At 45.0% G+C, this 22,570-nt stretch overlaps 1 protein-coding gene and 1 non-coding gene across 2 annotated transcripts in view; one reads left to right on the forward strand and one right to left on the reverse strand.

Moving 5' to 3' along the window:
- The first annotated feature begins 2,502 nt into the window (after window positions 1-2,502).
- Window positions 2,503-22,570, forward strand: part of TFRC (transferrin receptor) — a 33,688-nt gene continuing 13,620 nt past the window's right edge. The window contains exons 1-11 of the mRNA XM_031663946.1: window positions 2,503-2,623; window positions 7,778-7,836; window positions 10,119-10,320; window positions 11,339-11,534; window positions 13,596-13,745; window positions 14,266-14,368; window positions 16,174-16,287; window positions 17,610-17,708; window positions 18,098-18,237; window positions 20,206-20,363; window positions 21,785-21,904. Coding sequence (XP_031519806.1) covers window positions 7,801-7,836; window positions 10,119-10,320; window positions 11,339-11,534; window positions 13,596-13,745; window positions 14,266-14,368; window positions 16,174-16,287; window positions 17,610-17,708; window positions 18,098-18,237; window positions 20,206-20,363; window positions 21,785-21,904 — 1,318 coding nt within the window. The 5' untranslated portion in view covers window positions 2,503-2,623; window positions 7,778-7,800. The remainder of the gene's footprint in view (window positions 2,624-7,777; window positions 7,837-10,118; window positions 10,321-11,338; window positions 11,535-13,595; window positions 13,746-14,265; window positions 14,369-16,173; window positions 16,288-17,609; window positions 17,709-18,097; window positions 18,238-20,205; window positions 20,364-21,784; window positions 21,905-22,570) is intronic.
- LOC116273981 lies at window positions 12,872-12,931 on the reverse strand. Its single transcript, XR_004182466.1, has one exon. It is a non-coding gene; the product is annotated as a U7 small nuclear RNA (small nuclear RNA).

Raw genomic sequence — 22,570 nt, forward strand, 5'->3', positions numbered from 1 at the left:
TCCAGCCTGGGTGACAGAGTAAGACTGTTTCAAAAATAAATAAATAAATAAATAAATAATCAAAGTGTTAATAAGTGGACTTTAATTGCAGTGTCTGTTAATACTAATAACAGCATAAAAATAAAAATATAATTGACAGCCCCTTTAGTGTCATGTTTATGGTTTTATTTCAGCAAATATAAATTTTTCAGATTTGGATTTTCATGTCCAAATGGTCCTGGCCCCTAAATGTCTCCTAAGCATATTTTTCTTTTCTTTTGTTTTTTTTTTTTTGAGACAGAGTCTTGCTCTGTTGCCCAGGCTGCAGGGCAGTGGTGCGATCTCAGCTTACTGCAACCTCCCTTTCCCGGGTTCAAATGATTCTCCTGCCTCAGCCTCTGGAGTGGCTGGGACCACAGGTGTGCACCACCAAGCCAGGCTAATTTTTGTATTTTTAGTTGTGATGGGGTTTTATCATGTTGGCCAGGCTGGTCTTGAACTCCTGACGTTAGGTGATCCACCTGCCTCGGTCTCCCAAAGTGTTGGGATTACAGGGATTAGCCATCTCATATGTCCACCTAAACCTACGTCCTCCATGAGGGTATAAGATCTTCACCGGCAAATGCCAGCATAGTTTGTTTCTTTTTAAAAGATACTTCAGTCAAGGAAAGGCAGAAGGCCAGGCACAGTAGCTCCTGCCTGTAATCCCAGCACTTTGGGAGGCCGGAGGCAGGAGGACTGTTTGAGCCCAGGAGTTCAAGACCAGTCTGGGCTACATAGCAAACTGCGTCAAATAAAAAATAAAAAATAAATAGGCTGGGCACGGTGGCTCATGCCTGTTATCCCAACACTTTGGGAGGCCAAGGTGGGCAGATCACCTGAGGTCAGGAATTCGAGACAAGCCTGGCCAACATGATAAAACCCCATCACTACTCAAAGTACAAAAAGTAGCCGGGCGTGGTGGTGCGCACCTGTAGTCCCAGCTACTTGGGAGGCCGAGGCAGGAGAATTGCTTGAATCCGGAGGCAGAGTTTGCAGTGAGCCCGAGATCATGCCACTGTACTCCAGCCTGAGTGACAGGGCAAGACACTGTCTTAAAAATAATAATAATACAAATATATAAAATTAATAATTAAAAAAATAAAGAAGGAAGAGCAGAGGGGAGCAGGCCTGGTGTCTGAATATTAAGGTAGGCCTTCTGTGGAAGTCTGTCCTTAACCTTTTCCTGAGTAGATCATTTAAGGTGCAGCAATGCTCCTGCTCAAATTACTTTTTTTTTTTTTTTTTAATTTGAGACGGAATCTTGCTCTGTTACCAGGCTGGAGTGCAATGGTGCGATCTCGGCTCACTGCAACCTCCACCTCTTGGGTTCAAGGGATTCTTCTGCCTCAGCCTCGTGAGTAGCTGCGATTACAGGCGCGCGCCACTACACCCGGCTAATTTTTTTTGAATTTTTTTTTTAGTAGAGATGGGGTTTCACCATGTTGGTCAGGCTGGGCTGGAACTCCAGATCTCGTGATCCACCCACCTCGGCCTCCCAAAGTGCTGGGATTAGGGCGTGAGCCACCGCGCCTGGCAACTCAATGACTTTTAAACACTTCTCTCTGGGGAGAGAGATTTTAGAAAATGGGAGTAAAGAGAAAGGCGGTGAGATAATCCCAAGTACTTTCTCTATCTCAGAGCAGAAAAAAATAAAGGGAAAAGTAAAAGCACAAGGCCGAGAAACAGATTTGCTTCTTAAAGGGCTGTTCTGTGTCCCTAAGGGCGCTGAAGGTCAGTTTATATGCAATGCTTTTAAGGTCTGGGTTGTTTTCTTGCATTGTGGCTACTACCTCCCTGGCCTGCAGGTTACTGACCAGAGGGAGGGAGAGGGTGTGATTGTTTGGAAAGAGTTTAAACGGTGATAAGAATTGAATTTTGTTATGCCCTGCACAATCCAGTAACAGCAATAATGGCAATGAAAACGAAAGTTAATCTACAATCCTATCACCCGATTGTTTCTATTTTCCCTTTTATTCCCTCATGCATTAAACATTATGCAAAGCACTCCGCTACTCTTGGTTACAGTGCAGCTTGTATACATTCTGAACAAAAATTTGCATTTTGCTTTTCTTTTCCTTTTTGTATTTCTGAGGCTGCAAAATACATCTTCACAAGAGCGGCTTTAATGGTTACCTAACATTCCATCCTGCACATACATTTTAAGGAACTGCTGCAGTGCAAGTATCCAACATTTGAGCGTCAACGCCAACAGATTTGACCTTGCACTGCAGGGACTGGAGGTCGGTCAAGGTCAGGCAGAGGCTGCCAGGCTGCCAGGGTGGAGGAAGGCGCCGAGGCAGAGGCCAGCGCGCCCATCGCGCGGCTCCTCGGGGCACCTGCTGCCTTGGCGCCTTTTCCCTCCGCCTTCGCCTCGCCCGCAGCGCCCTCCGCGGAGGGCCCCGCCCGGTGCGCGCGCATCCCCGCCCCCAGGCGATCTGTCAGAGCACCTCGCCGAGCGTACGTGCCTCAGGAAGTGACGCAAGGCCCCGGGGGGCCGGGGGCGGGGCCAGGCTATAAACCGCCGGTTCGGGGCCGCCATCCCCTCAGAGCGTCGTGATATCGGGTGGCGGCTGGGGCGGCGCGGGACGGAGGACGCGCTAGTGTGAGTGACTGCGGGCTTCTAGAACGACGCCGACCCTCGTGTCCTCCCTTCGTCCTGCGGGGCTTGCTGGAGCGGCCGCTCCGGTGCTGTCTAGCAGCCATAGGGGGCCGCGCGGGGAGCGGGAAGGCGGCCGCGGCCCCAGGCGGGGCGGCCGGGATGGAGCGGGGCCGCGAGCCTGTGGGGAAGGGGCTGTGGCGGCACCTCGAGCGGCTGCAGGTGCACGGGGTCGGGCGGCTGTGCGGAGAGGCGTCCCTTCGCCTCTCGTCCCTTGGCCTCTCATCCCTTCCCTTCTCGCTGCCTTCTTGCCCGCCGCCTCGGTCACAGAGCGACGAATGGCTTCTCTTACTGCTCCGAGGACGAGAGCAGGTGTACCCCACGTCGCTCAGCCCCGCGGACTTCGGGTCCTCGCCCTTGCAGGCTGCAGGCCCTCGTGCGCGGGCTCCGGACTGCGGGTCCGGGAGCGCGGGCGCAGTCCCGGTGCAGCTGCGCGGCGTGCGGCGTCGGGGAACACGTGGCTGCTCCAGGAAGTCGCCCCGGGGAATGGCTGGGATCCGTGGGTGACCTTGGGCTTGTAAACCTTCGCTTCCCCGGGCTCCGGGCAGGCTCCGCTCTCACTGCGGAAAGGGACAGAGCTGTCCCCGATTCGGTTACCTGGCATGTTACAGGCATTAATTAGATACGGGCTTCTGTAAACTGACCCTTCGGCTCTGGTACAAGCTGGTCTCGCCACGCTCTGCCTGTTCGCCGTGTGTGGGTTCTAGTTTCTCAAGGCAGAATCCGGCGGAACGCCGCAGGTGTTGACATTAAGAATATTGCCAGCAGTTCTCACAAGACGGGAGCCATAGGAGTCTTATTGGTGAAGGATACTTGGAGATTAGCGGTGTGGTCAGAGGGCTGTGCTGTGTTGATGGGCGCCCGAGAGGCCGTTGTGTCACATTCTGCTGGACAGTTCTTTAAGGTTGGGAGGGTGGGTAAGAAAATACATTCTGATTCGGCTTTTTTCGGTTAACGCTTTCCCTCTGCTCACTGCTTGTAGAGACTTGGGTACGTCACTTATCCGGGGGGCTGGATTCTGCAGCTTTTCCCATTTTCTTCCCCGTTGATAAGAGGATTGAAGTAGGAAATTGTATTTGGCCACCCCATACTTGTATGCTAAGCTTACTGTGAAAATTAAGGTTAAGCTCTCTAGAGTGCTTGTGGACCCTGCTGGTCCCCCCACCCCTCGCCCTCAATTTTGGGTTACAGTATGCTTCTCAAGAAAATCCAGAGTTAAGATAATTTTTGTCATCGATATTGCAAGGTTATATAGAGCATGGCATCCTTCAATTTCCTTTGGATGTTCTTATCAAGTAATGGCATCCTTCAATTTCCTTTGGATGTTCTTATCAAGTAATGGTGGCTGTAAACCTAGCCTGTGTTGAAGGTCGTTGGATACACAGCAGTTTGGCTAACTGTGCCCTCAGGCGAGGCAGTTACTTGCCTCTGATAATGTATTTACATGTCATGGAGCAAGGTTCCCAGCCAAACGTGAATTGGATCACAATCCAATTTATGTTAAAACTGGTTCCTGGTTGGGTGCCGTGGCTCACTCACGCCTGTAATCCCAGCACTTTGGGAGGCTGAGGCAGGCGGATCACCTAAGGTCAGGAGTTCGAGACCAGGCTGACTAACATGGTGAACGCCTGCCTCTGCTAAAAATACAAAAATTAGCTGGGTGTGGTGGTGCACACCTGTAATCCCAGCCACTCAGGAGGCGGAAGCTTGAGAATCACTTTAACCTGGAAGGCAGAGGTAGTGAGCTGAGATCGCACCACTGCACTCCAGCCTGGGCCACACAACGAGATGCCATCTCAAAAACAAAAAAAAAACCTCCCTACTAAACCAGAAGAGTGGCTGGGATGGGAAAAGATTACTGGTCCAATGTTTTCATTATGTTTTTCATATCATTTGGAATCTCATGCATCAAGCATGCCCTAGTACTGTTAAATACAATATTTTTACTCATTATCAGGTCGTTCAATACCAGTTATTACAGGATAGGGAAGTCAGTCAGAGAAGGCTTCATAGAGATGGCCCTTGAGCTGAGCCTGGAAGAAATGAGGACCTCAAGAAACAGAGAAGAATGTTAGTGGGTAAAAAGATGGGCTGGATTCTGTCAGATTTTGGAGAAAATAGAGGGTAGTGAAGTGGTTAGGCAGTGAATGTGTTCCATTTCATAGTTCAAAATGTGGGGCTACGTTTTGCCTACCTGGACTTCATTATTAATGTGAAAAATTGAATTGTTGTTTTCAGTCACCATTGAGAACACCGAAGATACACAAGTAGCTTAGATTATTTTTTTATTTATTTTTGACGGAGTTTCACGCTTGTTGCCCAGGCTAGAATGCAATGGCGCGATCTCTCCGCAACTTCCACCTCCCCTGGGTTCAAGTGATTCTCCTGCCTCAGCCTCCCCAGTAGCTGGGATTACAGGCATTCGCCACCACGCCCAGCTAATTTTGTATTTTTTTTAGTAGAGATGGAGTTTCTCCATGTTGGTCAGGCTAGTCTCAAACTCCCGACCTCAGGTGATCTGCTCGCCTCGGCCTCCCAAAGTGTTGCTGGGATTACAGGTGTGAACCACCATGCCCGGCCATCGCTTTGTGTTCTTAAAATTAATTTAAAACTAGAAAACTTGGCCGGGCGCGGTGGCTCAAGCCTGTAATCCCAGCACTTTGGGAGGCCGAGACGGGCGGATCACGAGGTCAGGAGATCGAGACCATCCTGGCTAACACGGTGAAACCCCGTCTCTATTAAGAAATACAAAAAACTAGCCGGGCGAGGTGGCGGGCGCCTGTAGTCCCAGCTACTCGGGAGGCTGAGGCCGGAGAATGGCGTGAACCCGGGAGGTGGAGCTTGCAGTGAGCTGAGATCCGGCCACTGCACTCCAGCCTGGGCGACAGAGCGAGACTCCGTCTCAAAAAAAAAAAAAAAAAAAAAAAACAAAACTAGAAAACTTGAGGAATGATGGTTCAGATGAGTGTCAAACCTTGCAAGATGTTTTTTCCTGGAAAAGGATGATTAAAATTGGTTCAGGGTGGGGCCTTCCAGGTCTGCTCTAGTGATTGGGTCCTTACTGCTCTGGTGGTGGCAGTGATAAGCTTTTTGTAACAGAAGGGGCAAAAGATTGTGCTTCTGGCCGGGCGCAGTGGCTCACACGCCTTGGGATGTTCTTGTCAAGTAACTCATCTTAGTACTTTGAGAAGCCAGGTGGGTGGATCACCGTAGGTCCAGACCACCCTGGCCAACATGGTGAAATCCCGTCTCTATTAAAAATACAAAAATTAGCCGGGCATGGTGGCAGGCGCCTGTAATCCCAGCTACTCGGGGTCTGAGGTGGGAAAATCGCATGAACCCAGGAGTCGGAGGTTGCAGTGAGCCGAGATCATGCTGTTGCACTCCTGCCTCGGCAACAAGACTGAAACTCTGTCTCAAAAAAAAAGATTATGCTTCTAAGAATATGACCCATTGCATATGGACGCTGGTCTTTAAAGCTTGGATTTAAAAATAAGTTTTTTTGTAATGGGTTTTAGAACTTTTTTTCTTTTTTTTTGAGATGGAGTCTCACTGTCCCCCAGGCTGGAGTGCAGTGGCGCCATCTTGGCTTACCACAACCTCTGCCTCCCGGGTTCAAGCGATTCTCCTGCCTCAGCCTCCCCAGTAGCTGGGATTACAGGTGCCCATCAGCCCGCCCAGCTAATTTTTGTGCTTTTAGTAGAGATGGGGGTTTTACCACCTTGGCCAGGCTGGTCTCTAACTCCTGACTTCGTGATCCACCTGCCTCAGCCTCCCAAAGTGTTGGGATTACAGGCGTTAGCCACCACGCCGGGCCAGAAAGCTTTTTCTTAATGCCAGTTATCATACCCTTTGCTTTACAGTTTGCATATACCTCACAGCTGGCTTTGTGCCGTGTGCGCGTTTAATATGCTCTCAGTGTACTCGTATGTAGGAAAAGCTTTAAAATAGTCCAATAAATGTCCATTTTGCAAATCTCAGGATCATATCACTTTCACGTATCTAGATGCCCTCAAACCGAAAATTCAGATTTCAGTTAAGGCCTTTAACTTAACATAGGACTTTGATTATAGAGATGTATTTTGCTTTGACAGAAGTTAAGGTTAATGTCTTAAATTTCCAGAAATGAGAATACAATTTCTATAACCCAGTAACCCATTTAACTTCACTTAGATTATCAATTTTCAGCCGTGAACAGGCCACTTAGTTTCTCTGATAAGTGGCCTCTTCATCTGTAAAATAGCAGATCTGTGTTTCGTGTTTCTTTTTGTGTCAAAGATCGAATCACTTGTAGAACTATTCATTCAGTCAGAATCAGGATTTCTTCCCCTTTCCATTGAAGATGGTTTGGTATTCGTAGCATAACTGGTCTTGTCTGCTTTAGTCTTAATTTTTTCAAGTGATAGTCTGTTGTCTTTTTGTGTGTGTCACTTTTTTTTTTTTTTTGAGACGGAATTTTGCTCTTATTGCCCGGGCTGGAGTGCAATGGTGTGATCTTGGCTCACCATAACCTCCGCTCCCCGGGTTCAAGTGATTCTCCTGCCTCAGCCTCCCGAGTAGCTGGGATTACAGGTGCACACCACCATGCCCAGCTGATTTTTGTATTTTTAGTAGAGACAGGGTTTCACCATGTTGGTTAGGCTGGTCTCGAACTCAGGCTGGTCTCGAACTCCTGACCTCAGGTGATCCACCGGCCTCAGCCTCCCAAAGTGCTGGCATTACAGGCGTGAGCCACCGCACCCGGCAGTATGTGTCACTTCTTTGTCTACTCAGAGCATAGTGGTTCATACCTGTAATCGCAGCCCTTTGGGATGCCAAGGTGGGAGGATTGTTTGAGGCCAGGAGTTCAAGACCAGCCTGGGCAACATAGAGTGACCTTGTCTCTACAAAAAAAAAAAAAAAAAGGAAATACATATATAACAAGTATTAAAAAGGATCACACTTAATTTAGTTGTCATGTAAATTGTGGTTAAATGCCTTTTCTAGAAAAGTGATAAACTATTTTAAAAATTTGATATAAAACATTTAGCCTGGTAATAGAAAGTTCACTAATGTGATACAGTAGTATCTTTCTCAATAATTCTCTATTCTGATACCTAGGTTCTTCTGTGTGGCAGTTCGGGATGATGGATCAAGCTAGATCAGCATTCTCTAACTTGGTAAGATATTTTCAGTTGTATTTCTGTCTGCAAGAATCGAGGCCGGGCGCGGTGGCTCAAGCCTGTAATCCCAGCACTTTGGGAGGCCGAGACGGGTGGATCACGAGGTCAGGAGATCGAGACCATCCTGGCGAACACGGTGAAACCCCGTCTCTACTAAAAAATACAAAAAACTAGCCGGGCGAGGTGGCGGGCGCCTGTGGTCCCAGCTACTCGGGAGGCTGAGGCAGGAGAATGGCGTAAGCCCAGGAGGCGGAGCTTGCAGTGAGCCGAGATCGCGCCACTGCACTCCAGCCTGGGCGACAAAGCGAGACTCCGTCTCAAAAAAAAAAAAAAAAAAAGAATGTGAAATATACAAGCATGACTTGAAGCATGAAATAATAACCCAAATCTATTATCAGGTATTCATTTACATTTGAATTGGTCTTGAGGCATAACTGATCCCACAGAGTTCAGCCTTCAATAGGGTTGATTATAGAAGGTCTTGGAAGAATTCTCAGCGTGGTTCTGGGTGTGGTAGAGGGGCAGCCGAGTAGACAAGATGAACTAAAGAAAGCGCTGATCAAAATGTCTCCTTAGTGAGAGAGGTAAAAAGCAAAGTTGGCTGGGCGTCGCGGCTCACGCCTGTAATCACAGCACTTTGGGAGGCTGAAGTAGGTCAATCACCTGTGGTCAGGAGTTCAAGACCAGCCTGATCAACACGGTGAAACTCCATCTCTACTAAAAATACAAAAAAAAAAAAAAAGAAAAATTAGTGGAGTGTCATGGCGCACGCCTGTAGTCGCAGCTACTCGGGAGGCTGAGGCAGGAGAATGGCTTGAACCTAGGAGGCGGAGGTTGCAATGAGCCGAGATCGCGCCACTGCACTCCAGCCTGGGTCACAGAGGGAGACTGCATCTCAAAAAAAAAAAAAAAAAAGCAAAGGCTGAATGAGGCCAAGTGTGGTGGCTCAGTCCCGTAATCCCAGCACTTTGGGAGGTGAGGCAGGAGGATCACTTGAGGAGTTTGAGACTTGCCTGGGCAACATAGCAATCCCATCTCTATTAAAAAAAAATGAAATTTTAAGAAACATTGAGTAGACAGTATGAGCGAAAGCTGAAAGAACATACAGAAAAGACAGCCATCCGGGACATGATGAAAAGGAGCCTAACTCTTGACACACTATCTAGACCTCCATTCTCTCTTTTATTTATTTTTTGGGATGGAGTCTCAGCGTGGGCTCTTGTTGCCCATGTTGGAGTGCTCACCGCAACCTCCGCCTCCTGAGTTCAAGTAATTCTCCTGCCTTAGCCTCCTGAGTGGCTGAGATTACAGGCGTGCACCACCATGCCCAGCTGGTTTTTTTTTTTTTTTTTTTGAGACTGAGTCTGGCTCTGTCGCCCAGGCTGGAGTGCAGTGGCCGGATCTCAGCTCACTGCAAGCTCCGCCTCCCGGGTTTACGCCATTCTCCTGCCTCAGCCTCCCGAGTAGCTGGGACCACAGGCGCCCGCCACTTCGCCCGGCTAGTTTTTTGTATTTTTTAGTAGAGACGGGGTTTCACCGTGTTAGCCAGGATGGTCTCGATCTCCTGACCTCGTGATCCACCCGTCTCGGCCTCCCAAAGTGCTGGGATTACAGGCTTGAGCCACCGCGCCCGGCCTTTAATTTTTTTAAATTTTTAAATTTTTTTATTTTAGTAGAGACGGGATTTCACCGTGTTGGTCAGGCTGGTCTCAAACTCCTGACCTCAAATGATCCGTCTGCCTTGGCCCCCCAGAGTGTTGGGATTACAGGCGTGAGCCACCGCGTCTGGCCTATTCTCTCTTTTCTGTCTTCTATCTTATGCTTAGTCAGAATTTCTGCTTATTTATAACCTTGTTTTATTCTTGTTCCCTGGCTCCCACCAGCATCATGGTCTGGGTTACTGCATAGTATCCTAAAGTGATTTGTGCCCCTAGTCCCAGCTGCTCAGGAGACTGAGACGGCAGAATCAGTAGAGCCCAGGATTTTGAGGCTGCAGTGAGCTGTGATGACACCACTGCACTTCATCCTGGGAGAGAGAGGAAGACCTTGTCTCAAAAAAAAACACCAAAAAACCATTTACAGAAAAGGAAAGACTGATTGAGAAGACCAGTGTGAACTAGCCCTTGACTGGGCCCAGGGAAGAATGTTGGTTTGAAAGGAAAACACTGAGGAATACATAGCAAGTCATAGTAATGGCCCAATAACAAGCATATACCTAAGCAAGCTTTTCCTAAACATTCCTGTGCCTGTTCTTCATCATGCCTTTTTCCCCAAAACAGTTTGGTGGAGAACCATTGTCATACACCCGGTTCAGCCTGGCTCGGCAAGTAGACGGCGATAACAGTCATGTGGAGATGAAACTTGGTGTAGATGAAGAAGAAAATACTGACAATAACACAAAGGCCAATGGCACAAAACCAAAAAGGTGTGGTGGAAATATCTGCTATGGGACTATTGCCGTGATCATCTTTTTCTTGATTGGTAAGAATGACCATTCCAAACTTCAATATTTTCCATAACCAACTCTGAGAAGTCTGTTATTTCAGTTCAGCATATAGTTATTTTGTGCCTTTTTGTTTTGTTTTGTTTTGTGACAGTCTTGCTCTGTTGCCTAGGCTAGAGTGCAGTGGCACCGTCTTGGCTCACTGCAACCTCTGCCTACCAGGTTTAAGCGATTCTTTGCCTTAGCCTCCTGAGTAGCTGGGACTATAGGCGCTCACCACCACACCCGGCTAATTTTTTTTTTTTTTTTTTTTTTTTGAGATGGAGTCTCTGTCGCCCAGGCTGGAGTGCAGTGGCGTGATCTTGGCTCACAGCAACCTCTGCCTCCTGGGTTCAAGCGATTCTTTTGCCTCAGCCTCCTGAGGAGCTAAGACTACAGGTGTGCGCCACCACACCTGGCTAGTTTTTGTATTTTTAGTAGAGACGGGGTTTCACCATGTTGGGCAGGCTGGTCTCTAATTCCTGACCTTGTGATCCACCCACCTTGGCCTCCGAAGGTGCTAGGATTACAGACACGAGCCACTTCACCCGTCCACTTTGTGCCTTTTTAAGTCCCACTAGGAAGACAATCATGAGTAGATTCTATACCTGTCATTGAATTTAGTCTGGTTGGAAAGAGAGACCCATGAATTCTTTCAATACGATGAGCAAGTGTTTTCTTTTTATTTATGTATTTTTTTGTTTGCTACCACTCCACCAGGAAACAAATGTTACACTAAAACATATACACAGGATACTGGTGGTGTAGAAGCTCAGTCTGATGTTTCAAGGAGGTCTTTTGGAAAAAGTACCTATGTTTTGAATAGGTAACTATTTGAAATAAAGCTAGTATACAGTTTATTAAGTGGCTTAAAGTATACAAAACTGAGATGCATTATATACTTTAAAACTACTTAGAATTTGACAACCAGTATTTTCAAGGCTTACCTGAAAAGTATTAACAGGGATAGATCACAAGTGAAATTCTGAGTTCAGCTCTGGAACTTTGTCTCTTTAGGGTTTATGATTGGCTACTTGGGCTATTGTAAAGGGGTAGAACCAAAAACTGAGTGTGAGAGGCTGGCAGGCACCGAGTCTCCAGCGAGGGAGGAGCCAGAGGAGGACTTCCCTGCGGCGCCGCGCTTATACTGGGATGACCTGAAGAAAAAGTTGTCAGAGAAACTGGACAGCACAGACTTCACCAGCACCATCAAGTGAGCATGAGCTACTTTGCAAGTATCTAGATGAGTAATTCAGGGATTATGATAGGCCGCAGGGAAACAATAATGGTGACACTGTGGGAATGGCTTTTCAGAGAAGACAAGACTTGCCATGTTTAGCTAAAGAGGGTGAGGGGCCTGTAAAGAACTGAAACTATACTGGTAGGAAAAAAGGTAGAACTTCTAGGGAGTCTCCTTTTTCTTAAAAAATTCATAGGCCCTTGATGTTTTCCCGATCTTTGTAGCTTATTGCTTGCTGTCATTCTTTGGCTCTGATTTTTCTTCTTAATCTCTCTTTTTTGTTGTTGTTTTGTTTTTTGAGGAGTCTTGCTCTGTCGCGCAGGCTGGAGTGCAGTGGCACGATCTCAGCTCACCGCAAGCTCCGCCTCCTGCCTCAGCCTCCCGAGTAGCTGGGACTACAGGCGACCGTCACCACGCCCGGCTAATTTTTTGTGTTTTTAGTAGACACAGGGTTTCACTGTGTTAGCCAGGGTGGTCTCGATCTCCTGACCTCGTGATCCGCCCGCTTTGGCCTTCCAAAGTGGTGGGATTACAGGTGTGAGGCACCGCGCCTGGCTCTTCTTAACCTCTTGTAATGTTGTACTAAGCTCTGCTTTGTTGACAAGGGCATCAGTAGCTTTTCTCTTTTATAGGAAACAACACATGCCAGAAGTAGCCTTTTTCATCTTCTAGATCATGGGTAATTTAACTGCCTGACTTAAGTCTAGTGCTTCTTAGTTTCTGCTGATACTCACCCATTAACCCATAGGCCAATATGTATCCAGAGACAGTGTCTCCCTCTGGTGGAGGCTGGAATACAGTGGTACGATCTCATCTCACTGCAGCTTCAACCTCCCAGGCTCAAACGATCCCCCCACCATAGCCTCCTGAGTAGCTGGGACTATAAGCACGCAGCACCACACCCAGCTAATTTGTTTTTTAAGAGACGGAGTCTCACCATGTCTTCCAGGCCGGTCTGTCCTTAGATTTTTATTTTTATTTATTTAGTTATTTATTTTGAGATGGAGTCTTCCTGTGTTGTCCAGACTGGAGTGTAGTGGCACGATCTCAGCTTACTGCAACCTCTGTCTCCCAGGTTCAAGTGATTCTCCTACCTCAGTCTCCTGAGTAGCTGAGATCACAGGCTTGTGCCCACACTCTGCTAATTTTGTTTTTGGTAGAAACGGGATTTCACCATGTTGGCCAGGCTGGTCTCGAACTTCTGACCTCAGGTGACCCTCCTGCCTCGGCCTCCCAAAGTGCTGGAATTACAGGTGTGAGCCACCACACCTGGCCAGATTTTTATTTTGTATTTATTTATTTTATTTTTAATGGGTTTTCTGGCAAAAGCCAGAAAGCATGCTAGACAGATTCTAAGAGCTGTAACACTTGTCCATATAGTTTTACTATCTTTGCACATCCATGCCTCTGTGCAAATAATAAATTTATCTTTTCCTTTTTTCAAGCTTCCTATAGTTAGCGTGGTACTATAATTCTTTAGTCTTAAGTTATGGCATTTTCTACTTCATGTAGTTGATGCTTTTGTGCTTATTTACTGTACACCAGATATTACGGATAAAGTGAGAATATAGTCCACCCCACAAACATGTGAGAACTAATATGCTGAGTAAATAGAGCAATGGGAGATCAGACCAAGGAGCAGCTTTGCTTCAGGGTATTCAGAAATGCTTCACAAGTAGGTGAAAATTGAAACTATGCACCCTGTTTAGCACAGTAGTACTATCTTAGATTTTATAATTGACTTTATAGTAGATCTCCTGGAAGCTACTCATTTCCCCTTAGCAGATACATTATGATGAGGCTCTTGAAGGGGTCCTTTATAGTGGGTAAAGAAGCTGTGAAGTTATAAATTAAGATTTGGGGCACAGTTTTTTTTTTCTTAGTTTGTGTTAATCTAGAAGTTTTGGGTCACAGTTCGTTTATCTAAACTATGAGGGATAATATTTTGCTTTCAAAACAATTTGTTTAATCCTTGAGTTAAATGTTTATTTTAAATTAAACTTAAGTTTATTTAAAAGACATTTTCTCCTCCAGGCTGCTGAATGAAAATTTATATGTCCCTCGTGAGGCTGGATCTCAAAAAGATGAAAATCTTGCATTGTATATTGAAAATCAATTTCGTGAATTTAAACTCAGCAAAGTCTGGCGTGATCAACATTTTGTTAAGATTCAGGTCAAGGACAGGTATGTTGAAAGATGGTAAACTTATTTTTATACAAGTAGCTATTTTCAGGTGTGCTAAATATAGCAAAGACTTTTTGTTACTGTTGCTTTTTTTGAAACAGAGTCTTGCTCTGTTGCCCAGGCTGGAGTGCAGTGACACAATCTGTGCTCACTGCAGCCTCTGCCTTCTGGGTTCAACTGATTCTCCCGCCTCAGCCTCCAAAGCAGCTAGGATTACAGGTGTACACCTCCATGCCCAGCTAATTCTTGTATTTTTAGTAGAGGTGGGGTTTCACCATATTGGCCAGGCTGGTCTCGAACTTTTGACCTCAGGTAATCTGCCCGCCTCGGCCTCCCAAAAGTGCTGGGATTACAGGCGTGAGCCACCACACGTGGCCCAAAGGCTTTTAAAATAAAAATTAAGCTTAAGATTTAGAGGTAAATTTCCTGAAGCCAAATAATGCAAGACATACTAAATGTAAGCTATTGTGTTTTTTGGAAGGATGACCTTAGACTTATTTTAACTTCATCTTTTTAACAGTGCTCAAAACTCGGTGATCATAGTTGATAAGAATGGTGGACTTGTTTACCTGGTGGAGAATCCTGGGGGTTATGTGGCGTATAGTAAGGCTGCAACAGTTACTGTAAGTAAGGCAAAACAGTGCATGAGATGCTTTTCCCTCTTGAATCATTCAAAACTCATCTTTTCTATTCTTAGGAGTTATACATTTACTTGTGAAATGTAAATTATCGTGAGATATTTTGGTTTTCAACCCTCTAATGACACAGTCAACATGCAATGTCTTCTCTCTCTAATCACTTTCCCCATATCCTGCTTTATTTTTTCTTTATGGTACTGATAGCACCTGACATTATCTATGCCTTTGTTTCCGTTAGAATGTGAGCCAAATGAAGAACCATGGGTTAGTTCTATTTACTGCCATGTCGCAGAGCTTTGGAGAATGGCTGACCATACATAGTAGTATTTGCTAAACAAATGCATATCCTCCCTGTGGGGACAGATCTAAATATCCATCTTGGCTGGGGCCTAGTCTTAGCTTGATTCATTAATGCTTGATCTTTTTTTATTTTTGTTTTGAGACAGGGTATCACTCTTTTGCCTTAGCTGGAATGCAGTGGCGTGAGCTTGGCTGACTGCAACCTCCACCACCACCCAGGCTCAAGTGAACCTCCCGAGTAGCTGGGACGTCCTGCTAATTTTTATTTTTTATTTTGTTATTATTATTATTATTATTTGTGGTAGAGACAGGGTTTTGCCATGTTGACCAGGCTGGTCTTGAATTCAAACTCCTGGGCTCAAGCCATTCATGCACCTTGGCCTCCCAAAGTGCTGGGATTACAGGAGTAAGCTGCTGCACCCAGCCCTTGATCTTTTTAAACTTAGGCAGATACAGTCAAATTAACACAGAAATAGAGAACAGATAGATGGAATAATTTTCAGCTTAAAAATCACATTTGTGGTTGGGCGTGGTGGCTCACGCCCATAATGCCAGCACTTTGGAAGTCCAAGGTAGACAGATCACCTGAGGTCAGAGACAAGCCTGGCCAACATGTTGAAGTCTCCTAAAAATACAAAAATTAGCCAGGTGTGGTGGTGGGTGCCTGTAATCCCAGCTACTTGGGAGACTGGGGCAGGAGAATCCCTTGAACCCAGGAGGCGGAGGTTGCAGTGAGTGGAGATTGCGCCACTGCACTCCAGCAGGAGCAACAAGAGCGAAATTCGTCTCAAAAAAAAAAATCACATTTGTGAGTTGGGCATCTCCAGTGGATACCTTTTGAGGCAGGTGCAGTTCTGTGGTGAGTCCTTGCCTTTCTGGATACTTGTGTTTTATCCCTTTGCCTGGCTGCCTGTAAGCCAGGAGTTTAGAGATGGTAGATTGTTCTGTTAAAGAACATTGAAGGTTTTTCTTCAGCTTCCAGCTTTCTGTGTTCAGGTGCTTGGTGTTAGTGTCTGTTTATAGCTGTTCATCTGGACTCTTCTTAGCTTAGGAACATAATGACACATCCAAAGTTGGTGTATGCAAGTCACTTTGTTGTAATAGATGGTGTTTTAATTTTGGGACAGATGTATTGTCAGGTCTTTCGGTTAAAACCTCTTTCTATGATGTCCTCAAGGCGAAGATTGTTCCAGGCCTCCAGTCCCATGACCAGCCTACATAGGCCTCTTTAATCTAAATGCCCTTTACATGAAAGGCAGCGTGGAATAAAAGCATGAAAGACATAGGAGGCTAAAACTCTTGATTTTATTCTAATACCTCTGACCTAAAAATTATAAAGTTTTTTAGAACTCATGTCTTTTTTAGGCCTTGGCCTCCTTTTATCTCTTGGGTTGCCTGTCTTAGGTTTGATCTATAAAACTCTTTTGTCTCAAGATTTTAGAGCTGTTCCAATACCATAATGCTCATTAAATCTAATGTCTTTGTTCTAGGGTAAACTGGTCCATGCTAATTTTGGTACTAAAAAAGACTTTGAGGATTTAGACTCTCCTGTGAATGGATCTATAGTGATTGTCAGAGCAGGAAAAATCACCTTTGCAGAAAAGGTGAGTGTGGGTTATTTTATATATATATATAAAATATTCAATACAGTACTTTGGTATCTTACTCTTCAGGTAAGTTATATTTCTTGTTAATATTCTTACATTCTGAAAACCAGCGATCTTAAACTCTCATACCAGATAATATAATTTATTAAAAGTGCTAAGCAAATCAAATAAGTTCCACTTCCCTAATCAGAAATGCTTAAGTGAAAGCTGTTTGTCTGTATAACTCAGTTTTATGCATATACAGAATACAGTTAAAAGCATGTTTTATAAAAAGGAAAATAAATAGCCAAACATACACAAGGAACTAGACTGGAACATATCAAAGGACAGTGGTGATTTCTGCATTTTTAAAGAAGTGGCAGGGCTCACACTTGTAATCCCAACACTTTGAGAGGCTGAGGTGAGAGGACTGCTTGAGCCCTGGAGGCTGTGAGATGTGACTTGTGCCACTCCAGCCTGGGTGACAGTGGGACTCAAAAAAGTGGTTGTCTTAGATGGGTTTTTGTTATTTTTCTTTTCTTTTTTTTTTTTTTTTTTTTGAGATGGAGTCTCTGTCACCCTGGCTGGAATGCAGTGGCGTGATCTCAGCTCACTGCAACCTCTGCCTCCCGGGTTCAAGTGATGCTCCTGCCTCAGCCTCCTGAGTAGCTGGGATTACAGGCGTCTGCCACCACGCCCAGCTAATGTTTGCATTTTTAGTAGAGAGGGGATTTCACCAAGTTGGCCTGGCTGGTCTTGAACTCCTGACCTCAGGTGATCCGCCTGCCTCGGCCTCCCAAATTGCTGGGATTACAGGCGTGAGCCACCACTCCTGGCCTTCGTTATTCTTTGTTTTTTTTTTTTTTTTGAGACGGAGTTTTGCTCTTTTGGTCAGGCTAGAGTGCAGTGGCTTACTGCAACCTCTGCCTTACAGTTTCAAGCAATTCTCCTGCCTCAGCCTCCCGAATGGCTGGGATTACAGGCGCCTGCCACTAAGCCCAGCAAATTTTTGTATTTTTAGTAGAGACAGGATTTCACCATGTTGGCCAGGCTGGTTTCAAACTCCTGACCTCATGATCTGCCTGCCTCAGCCTTGCAAGGTGTTGGGATTACAGGCGTGAGCCACCACGCCCGGCCCGTTATTCTTACTTTGCAAACAAGTGAGTTAATTTTTCAGGAAACAATTAACAACACATTACTAGATAAACAATTTGAAATATTTGGAAGTATTCTGAGTTTAGTCCTCTGTAACCATTTGGCCTTTAGCATAATGTCCAAGATGTATTCTCATTTCATATGATCAGATTTTCATTTTCTGAGCTTTATATGTTTTCTTTTAGGTTGCAAATGCTGAAAGCTTAAATGCAATTGGTGTCTTGATATATATGGACCGGACTAAATTTCCCATTGTTAAGGCAGACCTTTCATTCTTTGGACATGTGAGTTATTTCTTGAGTAAATCGCCGTTTTGAGTTCTTTGAATTGTTCTTGGATTCCTATATTAGCAGAAATAGCACTGTGTCTTCCTTAAATGCTCTTTTTCTGGGAGGGCATTAGCAGTAAGCAAGAAGATAGATTACATTGACTTTGAGGCTTTATTATTTGTTGGTAAAAGTACTTTATCAACAGTACCTTGAACTGAGAATTTCCATGTGCCATGAAAACAGGAGTCACATTGCAGAGCCACTCAGATTTTTGAGGCTTCAAGTTGGTAAACTAAGGTTGGGCTGCAGCCTTATACCAAATCCGAATCTTATACCAACTCCGAATCTTACAGAGAACTTTTGAGGAAGTATGTGATGGAGCGAATTGCTCTTTGTTTTCCTAGGCTCATCTGGGAACAGGTGACCCTTACACACCTGGATTCCCTTCCTTCAATCACACTCAGTTTCCACCATCTCAGTCGTCAGGATTGCCTAATATACCTGTCCAAACGATCTCCAGAGCTGCTGCAGAAAAGCTGTTTGGGTAAGTTTTTATTTGAAAGCTGTCTTGCAGGGTGAGGTTTTATGGTTAGGGAAGAACGGTAATATGTTGATTAAAATGTTAAATATGATTATAATTTTCCACATTTGGGAATTTGGAAGATAGTTAGCTGTTACCTTGGTATAGATAAAAATGAATTTTTCTCTAAAGAGATCTTAATAATGGACTTACAAATGCAGGAGAATAAGGAGACTTACAACCCCAGTGAATTCCTTGTGCAAGATTCCTGGCACAACTTCTGCTCAAGTACTTCTGTGCTGAGGCACGATGCCTGTGGCAACCCATTCAGTTAGTGGAGAGAATCTGTTAGAATTCATATTGGGATAAAATCCCATTCCCTGAAACATCCATTTGTCTGGATTTTTCTTCTAAGCAACACGGGATGATTCTAGTTTCCTTGTCTGTAGATTGAGAAGCCTCACTTCTCATGCTGGTTTCCAGAGAAACCATTTATGGTCATGGCGCTCCTGGATATCCTCCCTGTAGTGTTAGTGTTCCTCTTTAAAAACAGCCCAGTTCCGTTTTAGCATTAATTTTGATTTGATTAATTTTGATTTGGATGTGGACATATTTCTCATTTCCTGTTACAGGATAGAGATCGAGTTTCAGACCTTTATGAAAGCATTTATCTCCTGTATGACATAGGCTCTCTGATCCTGTTTCTTTAACATAATTGGATAGTGAAAATATATTCTACTTGATAGTCTCAAATGAAGAACATCTGTATGTAAGGACTATGTGAAATACCATGACTATTGATCATGCCAAGAGGCCTTTAGCGTAGGGGAGGGAGTGTGTAACGTACTATGGCCATTGATAATGCTAAGAGGCCTTTAGCATAGAAAGGAGTGTGTAACATACTATGATCATTGATAATGCTAAGAGGCCTTTAGCATAGGTGATTTTTGTTGACTCATTCTACCTACCACCTACAAGTCGTAACCAACCTGTGAAGCCAGTGACGCATCTTACCCTTATGTAGTAGGGGAGTAATAATGTTTCAACCTATATTTGTGTAATTAAGCCCCCTTAGGAACAGCTATTATTTGGGGTAACACAGAGGAATTAGATGGGGGAAGCATAGGATTTTTTTTTTTTTTTTTTTTTTTTTTGTGATAGTCTTACTCTGTTGCCCAGGCTGGAGTGCAGTAGTGTGATCCTGGCTCACTGCAACCTCCACCTCCTGGGTTCAAGGAATTCTGCCTTAGCCTCCCAAAGTGCTGGGATTACAGGCGTGAGCCACTGCACCCAGCTGAGGAATATTTTTTATAACTGAGATAAGAATGTATACTATCTTTATTAGTGGTGACAGTTGGGAAACATAAAAATGTATTAATATCCTTTTATATATTAAAAGAACTTCATTTTGAGTCCATCTTGGTATGTATTCCAAATATAAACTACATAACTATATCTGGCGGAAAGGCATATATCAGATGAGGACAGTTAGAAGTTTTATAAAATATTGCTTAAACTAGGAATTCATGGTTTTCAGTTGGCTGCCTACAGATCAAAGTAAGACACAAATGGTTCACCACTACAGAGTAAGTTTGTTTTTGTTTTTGTTTTTGAGACAGGAATTTTGCTCTGTTGCCCAGGGTAGGGTGCAATGGTGTGATCTCGGCTCACTGCAGCCTCTGCCTCCCAGGTTCAAGCGATTCTCCTGCCTCAGCCTCCTGAGTAGGTGGGATTACAGGCACCCGCCACCATGCCCAGTTAATTTTTGTATTTTTAGTAGTAACGGGGTTTCACCATGTTGGTCAGGCTGGTCTTGAACTCCTGACCTTGTGATCCACCTGCCTCGGCCTCCCAAAGTGCTGGGATTAAAGGGGTGAGGCACTGTGCCTGCCCGAGAGTAAGTTTTGTTTATATGTCCTCTTAATCTAGAGCCTCACTAGACAAAAGTAAACTTTGGGCAAGGAACAATAACGCAGAACTTTCTGGTTCTAGAAATATGGAGGGAGACTGTCCCTCTGACTGGAAAACAGACTCTACGTGTAAGATGGTAACCTCGGAAAACAAAAATGTGAAGCTCACGGTGAGCAATGTGCTGAAAGAGACAAAAATTCTTAACATCTTTGGAGTTATTAAAGGCTTCGTAGAACCAGGTAAAGACCGCCCCCACCCCTCTTGGTTTTTTTTTTGTTGTTGTTGTTTTCTTTGCTGTTCTTGAGGATGTGGCTAGGGAAGGGGAGGGAGTGTACGATGCTGGCTTGGCTTGGTTTTATGAAGTGCTTAATCTTATCTGTCCTAAAGTGAATTGTTTATGTGTCAGATTTTTTTGTTTTTGTTTTTGTTTTTTTGAGGAGTTTCACTCTTGTTGCCCAGGCTGGAGTGCAGTGGTGCGATCTCGGCTCACTGCAACCTCCACCTCCCAGGTTCAAGCGATTCTCCTGCCTCAGCCTCCCCAGTAGCTGGGATTACAGGCGTGCACCACCATGCCTGGCTAATTCTGTATTTTTAGTAGACAGGGTTTCTCCGTGTTGGCCAGGCTCTATGAGGTCAGCTCCTGACCTCACGTGGTCTGCCTGCCTCGGCCTCCCAAAGTGCTGGGATTACAAGTGTGAGCCACTGTGCCCGGCCTGTGTGTCAGTTTTACTGGGAGGTAATAAGGCCCTAGGAAATTCTTGTTGAAAATTGACCATTGTGACTAGAAAATCTATTCTAAGTTATTGACTAGACCAGTGATAAGCAAATTTCTTAAGGGGGCAGATAATAAACCTTTTGCAGACTATACAGTCTCTGTTTTAGCTGTTCAACTCTGTAGAAGCAAGAAAATAGGCATAGACTGTACGTAATGAATGGGTATGCAGGCTGTAGTTTGCCAGTCCCTGGAGTTGAGTTTAAATGCAATCAAATAGCCAACACCTACTAAGAAATAAGAAAATGACTACTGGCCCCGCTACATACTCAAAATCTTATTTGCAGATCTCCCATATTGCTGCTCTTCGTAGGTTACTTAAAAAAAATTATTCCTGTTCTTTTATTCTTTCACTTAAGTAGTCAGTAAATTTAATTAGTAGTGTAGGAAAAAAGTAGCTCTACTAGTAAAGTAAAATTAATATTCTCATGTGAATTTTTTTTTTTTTTTGAGACGGAGTCTCGCTTTCTGTTCCCCAGGCTGGAGTGCAGTGGCCGATCTCAGCCACTGTGCTCCGCCTCCCCGGTTCCCGCCATTCTCCCTGCCTCAGCCTCCCGGAGATGGCGGGCGCCTGTAGTCCCAGCTACTCGGGAGGCTGGTTTTTTGTATTTTTTAGTAGAGACGGGGTTTCACCGTGTTCGCCAGGATGGTCTTGATCTCCTGACCTCGTGATCCACCCGTCTCGGCCTCCCAAAGTGCTGGGATTACAGGCTTGAGCCACCGCGCCCGGCCCTCATGTGAATTTTTAATTCCCAGAGTTTTTAGTCAGATTTGAAGTAAGGTGCTTTTATTCTTAATACATATACTGCACTTTTACCTTTCTACTGATGTGCTAATTGTAGAAAAGTTTAGAAGCTTATTTAAATTCTTCCTCTCTTGTTTTTAAAGATCACTATGTTGTGGTTGGGGCCCAGAGAGATGCGTGGGGCCCCGGAGCTGCAAAATCCAGTGTGGGGACAGCTCTCCTGTTGAAACTTGCCCAGATGTTCTCAGATATGGTCTTAAAAGGTAGAGTACAAATTTTGGTTCCTTTGAATATTGGTGCACTACAGATGGTTCTAGATGTTGTACTGTGCTTTGCTCGCTTTGCCTGCATTCCTGTGGTTCCCTCATGCCAGACTCTAGTTCTTAAATACAAGGCAGATTGTCTTTTGTTGTAGCTGCCTTTTTCTTTTTTTTTTTTTTTTTTTTTTTTTTTGAGACGGAGTCTCGCTTTGTCACCCAGGCTAGAGTGCGGTGGCCGGATCTCTGCTCACTGCAAGCTCCGCTCCCGGGTTTACGCCATTCTCCTGGCTCAGCCTCCCGAGTAGCTGGGACTACAGGCGCTCGCCACCTCGCCCGGCTAGTTTTTTGTACTTTTTAGTAGAGACGGGGTTTCACCATGTTCGCCAGGATGGTCTCGATCTCCTGACCTCGTGATCCGCCCGTCTCGGCCTCCCAAAGTGCTGGGATTACAGGCTTGAGCCACCGTGCCCGGCCGCTGCCTTTTTCTTTGAAACAGCTTTCCATAAAATGTCTTAGCTGTGCTGAAAATCACCAGTTTCTTTGAGACAGTGGATTATTGAGCCCTAGTGCCTAGTTTGATGTATCCAGCATGATAAGGCGGACCATAGTCCCTAAGTAATCTATTTGAAAGCAGTAGCATACCTCTATACTCATGTACTGAGGCCTAAC

This window comes from Papio anubis, chromosome 2 (genome assembly GCF_008728515.1).
Source record: "Papio anubis isolate 15944 chromosome 2, Panubis1.0, whole genome shotgun sequence".
Classification (NCBI taxonomy): Eukaryota; Metazoa; Chordata; class Mammalia; order Primates; family Cercopithecidae; genus Papio; species Papio anubis.